Source organism: Schistosoma mansoni, assembly GCF_000237925.1.
Source record: "Schistosoma mansoni, WGS project CABG00000000 data, supercontig 0229, strain Puerto Rico, whole genome shotgun sequence".
In the NCBI taxonomy this organism is placed as follows: domain Eukaryota; kingdom Metazoa; phylum Platyhelminthes; class Trematoda; order Strigeidida; family Schistosomatidae; genus Schistosoma; species Schistosoma mansoni.
Window position 1 is genome coordinate 240,216 of NW_017386095.1, and position 11,947 is coordinate 252,162.

The 11,947-nt window shown below is 36.5% G+C and overlaps 1 protein-coding gene across 1 annotated transcript; it reads left to right on the top strand.

Moving 5' to 3' along the window:
• Window positions 1-3,158: 3,158 nt before the first annotated feature.
• Window positions 3,159-3,341, top strand: Smp_199180 (hypothetical protein; the record flags this gene model as incomplete). Its single annotated transcript, XM_018791576.1, has 1 exon — window positions 3,159-3,341. The coding sequence occupies one exon, from the start codon at window positions 3,159-3,161 to the stop codon at window positions 3,339-3,341; it is 183 nt and encodes a 60-aa protein (XP_018647322.1).
• Between the last annotated feature and the right edge of the window lie 8,606 nt (window positions 3,342-11,947).

Sequence of the window (11,947 nt, forward strand, 5' to 3'; positions counted from 1 at the left end):
AAATACCGTCTGTTCCATGACCCTTCGAAACCTTAAGGGTATTTGTTGCACTACAAATTTTCAAGCATGCGATGGAGATAGATTTTATTAATTTACTAGTCACGCACATAACTCTTGAAACAGTGCCGTTTATGAATTCTTCGCCATTCACATAAAAACCGAATAAAAGGTCTGGTATAGTTTCAGATGTGATATATAAAAGTGCTATTTTGCAGGATGCATGGTATATCAACATTTTGAGTTGCTTTAGCGCGTTCATTGAAAAAGAAATTAGGTTTTGTACTTTTGAGCTAGTGCTGGGTGCTAATAGCTCCTCATTAATAGCTTTTAACCTGTGTTTCTCTCTAATTGGGTTAAAAATTATTATTATTTGTGCGACTGCCGTGAAGTCGTTTGATCTAAATACCATTTCTGTAGGTGTCTTAATTTATCTCGATATTTGGCTGGTATGTTTAATTCGTGAGGTTTACTAAACCCGTACCTTTTAATTGGTTCAGAGGAATCTAGACAAGAGTTAACGATGAAAGAGAATTTGTCGATATCGTCCATGAGAATATTATATGATAGAATTTCATCACAGTGTGAGAGTTTATTCACTGGGCGCAAGGGGTCCCGGTCAAGCATGCTTATAGTTTCTGTATTGGCAGGTTTTTGAATCGTCATTATGAAAGTGCCCAATCTATGCAGTTGGTGAGCGTAAATCTGTTTAGCTATTGTATGTTCGGCTACAATGTTTGTGGGGTTAGGAAACAAAGTTATTTCACTTGTGTATAATTACATTTGTCAGGAAAGCATTCAGGGTTATGCATGAAGCTGACTTTCAGAAAATCAAGAATTCTACTGCATTACTTTGTTACCCCGATCCAATGCGTACTCAAGTCATGCAGATAACGATTTATCGAATAATTGCATAGCTGGTAACAAAGGTGAGCACGAGTTCGGCTAGTGTATTTTTTATGGCGAAGTTCACTTGCGTGATTCATATGTGTTTCGTCACGCCAAATGTTTTGAATGTGGTAAAATTGGACACACTCAGTCAGTTTGTAAAACTGCTGTACATGTTGCTGCAAGTAATACCAAACTTTGTAATTCCGATCCTAATAATTTAGGTGATTCTAGCAGTTGTGTTCTATACTTACTTACAACTACTAATAATTCAACCCATATTCATAAACGAATATGTCTGTCCAGTGTTGCCCCCCTTGATTTCATTGTTGACAAGGGGTTGTATAAGATCCTCCGTTTCTGTTGAAAAGTTGAAGTCAATAAATCCTGATGCAATAATCAAGACCATCAAAGTTTCCATTTCGAGTATTGCTGGTCATAAGCTCTCTATTCTTGGGTGTTTTAATTTGCAGATTAGAGGCGATAAACTTTCAATCATAAATTGTATATTCCTCATTACTAATTGTGGAACGTCTGTTTGTGTGTCTAGAAAATCCAAGAATGATTATGATGTAAATTTCTTTATGACCAGATAAGACGATCCTAATGAAATGCTTGATAACGAAATGGAAGTGCAAAAAATACGCACGAATAGAAAGCTCTCTCGGTCTCATGTGCGAGCAAAAAATTTCGAAACCTTGAAAACAAGCGTTAATTCTACTAATGCTGCAAAATTCAAAGACGAGGAGAGGAGAGCAGACAAAATTCCTCACCGCAGAATTACTAGATCGAATGTGAAAGAATTAATGATGAAATTGCCTAACTGAAAGGGTATTAGTGAAAGAACTCCCTTTACACAATCTTCGGAAGCTCTTTTTAAACAGATCAAAAAATCTGTCGTTCATATTCAAGTCAATCTTGATAACCAAATGCGTTACAAGTAATCAGGTCAGTCAGTACCTACTTCGGCTGTTGATTCTAATACTAATGAGCATATCCCCGATTATTAAGGGCTGTGGAGAATGTGGTATTCGTGTAAACTAATGATTCCTTTGTACTTGATTATCCGCTGGAGTGTGGCTCACAAGCTATAGCCAGATAAAAGTAAAGAAGACTCATTGGGTGAATGAGTTAAGTAATGCACACTTACGCTCGAGGATGTGAGCGAGTGATCGACAAGGTCAAAATGCTTCCCAGGAAGAATAAGTCGGTCTGTCCGAAAGCCAAGGTAACGAATGTGTGGATGACATTGAATTGAACACTACAAGACCTTGTGTGACGAGGCACAAAACTTTTCGCAATCGTGAGGGTGAATTCACTCTCTGAATTTAGTTGAATCCTAAGTTTCTCAGCTGCCTTACGGATTAATTTGTCTCAATCATTCATATATATGTAAATTTCGTTGTTTTATCTTCAAATGCACCTGAAGCAATGTTACTGCCTCTACTCCTATGGAATCGTCTCTGAATATTTCATTTTGATAGTATAGAATCTCAAAACCAATTACGAATATTTCAGATTCCACTTTCAGTTTTACTGATTGACTGACTAAATGATACATCCACTTTCGACATGATGATACCTCACCTCACATTTCATATTGCAGGTCAAATCATCCTAATCATATGGTCTGCTCTAGCATCTTGATTTGAGAAACTGACGCAACTTTGCGACATTATTTATGAATGCGAATAAGATGTCATAGATAAATCACGTTCACAGAAACCGTTTGTAGCAGAATACATTAGAACATGTTTAGCGCACAGTTTTGAGTGAAAAAAACTAGTGAAGATAGTGTTTTCTATTACAGGTAGTCCTCCTTCCTCCAATTATTAATCCGTCTAGTACAAGGAACCACTTGAAGAACATGGGTTCATGAAAAATAGATGATTTCTTCGATGAGAATTCCATTCACTAATCATATGTTGAGCAACTTTGGTACAGAAACTAGGGGTTGTCAATGATGAGTAATGGAACTAAGCCACTGAGTAAGAATCGATAGAGGGGATGAATAAAAATGTGGACTTGAAATTCAATACTGGAAACATCAGTTTCACTGTGATCCTATTCGTTATTGCTGTGTTTATGAACATACAGTTGCTTTGGACCGTTAATATATGGGTTTCTACATATACTTGCTTGTTTATCTTCATCTTCCGAAACTGTTATTTGTTAGTCATCATATGCAAGCCGAATAATACTCAGTTAGTTGTATTATGACTTATAATTCACAAAGGTCATGAGGCATCAACCTGTCGACTAACATTGTGTGTATGCCAAATCGCATTTGTTACATATACGCGCTGTCGACAACAGTCGTAGAAAACAATTTCTTTCCCATGTTTATTGGCATGATACGTCGCGAAAAGGAATGGGCAGTGAACAAGGATACAGATCTCGTCGTTCGTCGTGTTGCGAAATCGGAAAATGAAACTAACCCCTCTAGATGTTTGTGAGAAAGTCACCTTTTATTCGTCTACAATCAGGTTGTGGCACTACCTAGCTATGGGATGAAATGAAACACGTTTGAAAAATTAGACGGCACCTTGTACCCTGAATTCTGTATGACTGTTAAGTTAGTCAGTGGTAGACATTAGCAATCAGACACAAACTGTGATTTTCAAATTTATTGCAAAACACGACAAACTTGATGAATTGCGTGTGATACTGTTACTTATATCGTCCTTATCCAATATTGTTTGATAAATATTTTGTTGAACAATCAGGAGGTCAGTTTCACGAACACCTATCGCCTATCGAGTAGAAGTCAAGAGGTTCGTAGCGAAAACAATTCGTTTAACATATAAATGTATTTTTGAGTAATAATCTAATCTACCTAAACTAATCCGCACTACTGTAATTAAGCTAATTGCGTATCTGCAAACAAAGAGAACAGAAAATATCAATCGAATAGTTCAATATAACCATGTAGTCAGTAAGATAAATAAAATGTGATCCATGAGGTGTATCTGTCCGTGTATATCTCTCAACACTGTCCACTGAGCAATGCTCCTGCGGCTGAAGTTGTCTTGTTTTCATTCGGTGATTTATTTGGTTGGTTATTTCACAGTTCAGAAACACCTTTTTATGACTTGCCTGAAGTATGTAGCACTGGTTAAATACTGATGTTTTCATTTCGCTGCTGATGCAATAGATGACCAACAACAATAATTTTCGGAAGTGGTTTGTCTCATGTACACTGATCACTGTAAGTGGTGCTCTCATGGAACTATGAAATATCAGCGTCTATACAAATCCTTATGAAATTCGACAATATTTGTTATTCAACCTATGGAAAGGCATTTATTATAACACCATGATAAAATCAAGTATCATGAAGTGATATATTTTGAGGATTGATGTTCTCTCTTACATTGTTTGTTACGTTTTTCAATCCATTATTTCTATAGTGGACTGCTGGATTTACTTGAAAGGAAAGACAAAATAAGCAACAGATTATTTAGAGAGTTGAAATCATAACATCAACTCATTTCATAATGGAAGAGCCGATGAGTATTTACACGAGTAGAGTGATCAGTATTGTCCTAAATTCATTTATTATTACTGAAATTCAGTACAGCATATTCACACCTAAAAGAACTACAATAGAATTAGCACAACTCTTGTCACTAAACAGTACTCAATATTCGATCAATAAAACATGCGATAATTATGCAAATCTGTTGACTTTGCAGAATGTTAGTTATTGTGCTGCATAAAACATAATGCGAGCTGGCGCGATGCAGTTGTCAGATGACCAACATTATAAATAATATACCAGATTATTGACGAGTTTATTAGTCAACGAAGACTTTTCAAGCAGACATCAGTGGCCATATAATAAGCGTATGCCGTTCACACCAGAATTATTTACATAGAGGATGTAAGTGTATGAAACAATTGAAAACCTTGGACATTCAAAATTAAGGAGAGCAAGACAGTTGAAAATATGGAAATAAAATTTGACAAAAAGGGGTGTTGGGATAAAAGCTATTTGAAAAATATGAGCAATATTGCGGACGAAAAGTAACGTACAGTTGTAAACAGAACGGAAACTAAAAAACACAGTATGTGTTAGTAATCGCGGAATATATATCGTCGACATAACGTAAAAAATAAATAAAAAAATGAAAAGAATTAAAATTCAACTCATCACACAACGGACAAACTAAATACAAAACAACGACATAACTGATCAACATAAGTAACGTTTTCGAAATAACAGGTTGGACATCACAGAATCCGCACCATATTATTAAATATCTTAACGACAAACCATTATAAAAATATTCTGTGTTACAGTTGAGAAAGATTTTGTGTGTTACCCATTGAAAATGATTAAAAGAAGACGTTGTAAACGTTGATAATTTGGTTCATTTTGGAGCTGCTTAGTGTGAATGAAGTTTGTGAAAGGGTGCACGTAGAATGAAACCTGAAAACTGCATTTTAATCGTAAGGACACACATGTGGTTTATTCACCCCTTGAATATTCATTGACTATTTTCCATATCTCAACTGGAGTCGCCACCTAGATAGATATAGTTCTCATGAGGTGAGACACTGCCTAAACCTCAGCAAAAATACGTTTTGTTGTCATTTAGGAGTTTGTAACAAAGACAAGTAACAACAGTGATGTGAGTGGTCTAGCCTGCAAATATGGTCGAAATATGTCAAAAGAAAGATAGTTGATTTGAAACATAACATAAACTTACGTTTTCCTCGCTTCGATCTTTCTCGTTTTCCTCTTACTGGAAATCCGGAAACGATAAAATGCAGATCATGAATAAAATATGGAATTGTGTGTCAAAACGTTTGAATCACTCATATGGATGCAAACATAAACTGCAGCACGCCTAATACAGAAATTGAGCGCCGGAATCGCAGATACAATTTGCAGTACATTTCAAGAAGCAATGTATCTTCATATCATAACAAACGTGATCGTGACTTAAGGGCCGAATAGTTATCTTCAGTCCGTGCCGAGATTTCTCCAGACAGAAACTCATCGGGTTGACCAGAAATCAAGAGCAATAAAAAATCGACATGCTCGACTATTCACTCCACATCATTAGTTCAGGCGTTGGCTTAGATTCGTCGTGGATTAACATAATGCGTATGAAGGGAGAAAAACGCAGCAGACACATCCCACCATTATTGTCCATGGTGATCAAAATCTATGCATTTTGTCAGTGTCTTCGCTCAACAGAAGTATGTAGTCCTCAAATTCTCAACCAACAAGGGAATCTCTTGTCGCGAGATTCGTCTTCTGGAACTCAAGATATACAGATGTTATCTCCATAAGAACTTTTGTTACAAAGCCAAATAAGAGGATGTAGAGCAGTTAACTATGACCAGTTCCACTGGAATTCATCGAAGAAAAACGTTTAAGGTACCATTATGTTTACCATTTGTTGACTGTGTGATCTGACTGTCTACAAAACGGAATAACGTACGATTGCTTCACTCTGGTGTTACAATCCACCTCATGTGGTCAACAATGATCTCATGATGTCATGGATCAATTCATATCATATGCATTTCACAAGAATTTATTCGTACTCAAGCAAACTCACCAGTCACGTCGTTTGTAATATCTTCGCTATTGTCTGTGAGGAGATATATCAAATGATTATGTGTCTGTGTAAATCTCGAAACATCTTGCTTATAGGAATTGAGTGCGTGTCAAGTGTTTATGTTGACCATGTTATGTTGGTGAGTTTGTGAGTTGATTATTATCACGTTGATGTGTTTGTGAAATGAGAGTTTGCTTGAAATACTTGCATTTGAAATTTCAACTGATTATATGATACTGTGAATGCATCTGTATTCAATCTAATTCAGTGGAGTTGTTTTATCAAGTTTTCACAAACGTTAACAAATTACAGAAATTACGGAACATTACCATGTTGTGGTGTTGAGGTTGTGGAAGCTGCACACAAAATGAGAAATGAAGCATGACCACACATTATGTCACTCAATATAAGACACTCGTTCAGATGAACCAACAACAATATCAAGCAAGATAACAATGCTGAATAAAATATGAGACCAGTCTATAAACCGAATGGGTTAATGTTACTGGTAGATCAAGATACCAGTGAAATCAATGAGTTTTGCAATTGAGAGAAGATAATCATGATAATCATCGTCGCATCTCGGTGATTATTCGATCGTTTCAATCGCCAGTGAAACAACTCAAACAGTCACCCAACAATGTTACACATTTGTACACTACTCATCGCCTAATGAATTTGCAACTGTGAATAATCGAATGTCACTCATTATCATTTGAGAAGAAATCCGTTTGAAGTGACTCATGTTGTTTATTTGATGGTTGTGTGGAATTTGGAAAGTGGAGTGGTTTCCTTGAAATATGTTGAAGGGAAACTACTCATAGGCATATTGAAGTGGAACGGAGCCTGTGACATTCAGTGGAATGATTCATCCCCACTCAATTGTCTGCAGATTTCAGGCTTTCAAATCATCCATCATGCACATTAGAGTGTGTCATTCATCACGTTAACCGAGTGTGCTATTATTTTCGGTGTTTCGTGATTCTCCAATCAGTGTGAAGCGAGCACATACATATCTGACGGAACCACTTGCACAATGAGATAATACACGATGAAATACGATTAAGATAGCATGATGTTTACCATTTGTTGACTGTGTGATCTGACTGTCTACAAAACGGAACAACGTACGATTGCTTCACTCTGGTGTTACAATCCACCTCATGTGGTCAACAATGATCTCATGATGTCATGGATCAATTCATATCATATGCATTTCACAAGAATTTATTCGTACTCAAGCAAACTCACCAGTCACGTCGTTTGTAATATCTTCGCTATTGTCTGTGAGGAGATATATCAAATGATTATGTGTCTGTGTAAATCTCGAAACATCTTGCTTATAGGAATTGAGTGCGTGTCAAGTGTTTATGTTGACCATGTTATGTTGGTGAGTTTGTGAGTTGATTATTATCACGTTGATGTGTTTGTGAAATGAGAGTTTGCTTGAAATACTTGCATTTGAAATTTCAACTGATTATATGATACTGTGAATGCATCTGTATTCAATCTAATTCAGTGGAGTTGTTTTATCAAGTTTTCACAAACGTTAACAAATTACAGAAATTACGGAACATTACCATGTTGTGGTGTTGAGGTTGTGGAATCTGCACACAAAATGAGAAATGAAGCATGACCACACATTATGTCACTCAATATAAGACACTCGTTCAGATGAACCAACAACAATATCAAGCAAGATAACAATGCTGAATAAAATGTGAGACCAGTCTATAAACCGAATGGGTTGATGTTACTGGTAGATCAAGATACCAGTGAAATCAATGAGTTTTGCAATTGAGAGAAGATAATCATGATAATCATCGTCGCATCTCGGTGATTATTCGATCGTTTCAATCGCCAGTGAAACAACTCAAACAGTCACCCAACAATGTTACACATTTGTACACTACTCATCGCCTAATGAATTTGCAACTGTAAATAATCGAATGTCACTCATTATCATTTGAGAAGAAATCCGTTTGAAGTGACTCATGTTGTTTATTTGATGGTTGTGTGGAATTTGGAAAGTGGAGTGGTTTCCTTGAAATATGTTGAAGGGAAACTACTCATAGGCATATTGAAGTGGAACGGAGCCTGTGACATTCAGTGGAATGATTCATCCCCACTCAATTGTCTGCAGATTTCAGGCTTTCAAATCATTCATCATGCACATTAGAGTGTGTCATTCATCACGTTAACCGAGTGTGCTATTATTTTCGGTGTTTCGTGATTCTCCAATCAGTGTGAAGCGAGCACATACATATCTGACGGAACCACTTGCACAATGAGATAATACACGATGAAATACGATTAAGATAGCATGATGTTTACCATTTGTTGACTGTGTGATCTGACTGTCTACAAAACGGAACAACGTACGATTGCTTCACTCTGGTGTTACAATCCACCTCATGTGGTCAACAATGATCTCATGATGTCATGGATCAATTCATATCATATGCATTTCACAAGAATTTATTCGTACTCAAGCGAACTCACCAGTCACGTCGTTTGTAATATCTTCGCTATTGTCTGTGAGGAGATATATCAAATGATTATGTGTCTGTGTAAATCTCGAAACATCTTGCTTATAGGAATTGAGTGCGTGTCAAGTGTTTATGTTGACCATGTTATGTTGGTGAGTTTGTGAGTTGATTATTATCACGTTGATGTGTTTGTGAAATGAGAGTTTGCTTGAAATACTTGCATTTGAAATTTCAACTGATTATATGATACTGTGAATGCATCTGTATTCAATCTAATTCAGTGGAGTTGTTTTATCAAGTTTTCACAAACGTTAACAAATTACAGAAATTACGGAACATTACCATGTTGTGGTGTTGAGGTTGTGGAATCTGCACACAAAATGAGAAATGAAGCATGACCACACATTATGTCACTCAATATAAGGCACTCGTTCAGATGAACCAACAACAATATCAAGCAAGATAACAATGCTGAATAAAATATGAGACCAGTCTATAAACCGAATGGGTTAATGTTACTGGTAGATCAAGATACCAGTGAAATCAATGAGTTTTGCAATTGAGAGAAGATAATCATGATAATCATCGTCGCATCTCGGTGATTATTCGATCGTTTCAATCGCCAGTGAAACAACTCAAACAGTCACCCAACAATGTTACACATTTGTACACTACTCATCGCCTAATGAATTTGCAACTGTGAATAATCGAATGTCACTCATTATCATTTGAGAAGAAATCCGTTTGAAGTGACTCATGTTGTTTATTTGATGGTTGTGTGGAATTTGGAAAGTGGAGTGGTTTCCTTGAAATATGTTGAAGGGAAACTACTCATAGGCATATTGAAGTGGAACGGAGCCTGTGACATTCAGTGGAATGATTCATCCCCACTCAATTGTCTGCAGATTTCAGGCTTTCAAATCATTCATCATGCACATTAGAGTGTGTCATTCATCACGTTAACCGAGTGTGCTATTATTTTCGGTGTTTCGTGATTCTCCAATCAGTGTGAAGCGAGCACATACATATCTGACGGAACCACTTGCACAATGAGATAATACACGATGAAATACGATTAAGATAGCATGATGTTTACCATTTGTTGACTGTGTGATCTGACTGTCTACAAAACGGAACAACGTACGATTGCTTCACTCTGGTGTTACAATCCACCTCATGTGGTCAACAATGATCTCATGATGTCATGGATCAATTCATATCATATGCATTTCACAAGAATTTATTCGTACTCAAGCAAACTCACCAGTCACGTCGTTTGTAATATCTTCGCTATTGTCTGTGAGGAGATATATCAAATGATTATGTGTCCGTGTAAATCTCGAAACATCTTGCTTATAGGAATTGAGTGCGTGTCAAGTGTTTATGTTGACCATGTTATGTTGGTGAGTTTGTGAGTTGATTATTATCACGTTGATGTGTTTGTGAAATGAGAGTTTGCTTGAAATACTTGCATTTGAAATTTCAACTGATTATATGATACTGTGAATGCATCTGTATTCAATCTAATTCAGTGGAGTTGTTTTATCAAGTTTTCACAAACGTTAACAAATTACAGAAATTACGGAACATTACCATGTTGTGGTGTTGAGGTTGTGGAAGCTGCACACAAAATGAGAAATGAAGCATGACCACACATTATGTCACTCAATATAAGGCACTCGTTCAGATGAACCAACAACAATATCAAGCAAGATAACAATGCTGAATAAAATATGAGACCAGTCTATAAACCGAATGGGTTAATGTTACTGGTAGATCAAGATACCAGTGAAATCAATCAGTTTTGCAATTGAGAGAAGATAATCATGATAATCATCGTCGCATCTCGGTGATTATTCGATCGTTTCAATCGCCAGTGAAACAACTCAAACAGTCACCCAACAATGTTGCACATTTGTACACTACTCATCGCCTAATGAATTTGCAACTGTAAATAATCGAATGTCACTCATTATCATTTGAGAAGAAATCCGTTTGAAGTGACTCATGTTGTTTATTTGATGGTTGTGTGGAATTTGGAAAGTGGAGTGGTTTCCTTGAAATATGTTGAAGGGAAACTACTCATAGGCATATTGAAGTGGAACGGAGCCTGTGACATTCAGTGGAATGATTCATCCCCACTCAATTGTCTGCAGATTTCAGGCTTTCAAATCATTCATCATGCACATTAGAGTGTGTCATTCATCACGTTAACCGAGTGTGCTATTATTTTCGGTGTTTCGTGATTCTCCAATCAGTGTGAAGCGAGCACATACATATCTGACGGAACCACTTGCACAATGAGATAATACACGATGAAATACGATTAAGATAGCATGATGTTTACCATTTGTTGACTGTGTGATCTGACTGTCTACAAAACGGAACAACGTACGATTGCTTCACTCTGGTGTTACAATCCACCTCATGTGGTCAACAATGATCTCATGATGTCATGGATCAATTCATATCATATGCATTTCACAAGAATTTATTCGTACTCAAGCAAACTCACCAGTCACGTCGTTTGTAATATCTTCGCTATTGTCTGTGAGGAGATATATCAAATGATTATGTGTCTGTGTAAATCTCGAAACATCTTGCTTATAGGAATTGAGTGCGTGTCAAGTGTTTATGTTGACCATGTTATGTTGGTGAGTTTGTGAGTTGATTATTATCACGTTGATGTGTTTGTGAAATGAGAGTTTGCTTGAAATACTTGCATTTGAAATTTCAACTGATTATATGATACTGTGAATGCATCTGTATTCAATCTAATTCAGTGGAGTTGTTTTATCAAGTTTTCACAAACGTTAACAAATTACAGAAATTACGGAACATTACCATGTTGTGGTGTTGAGGTTGTGGAATCTGCACACAAAATGAGAAATGAAGCATGACCACACATTATGTCACTCAATATAAGACACTCGTTCAGATGAACCAACAACAATATCAAGCAAGATAACAATGCTGAATAAAATATGAGACCAGTCTATA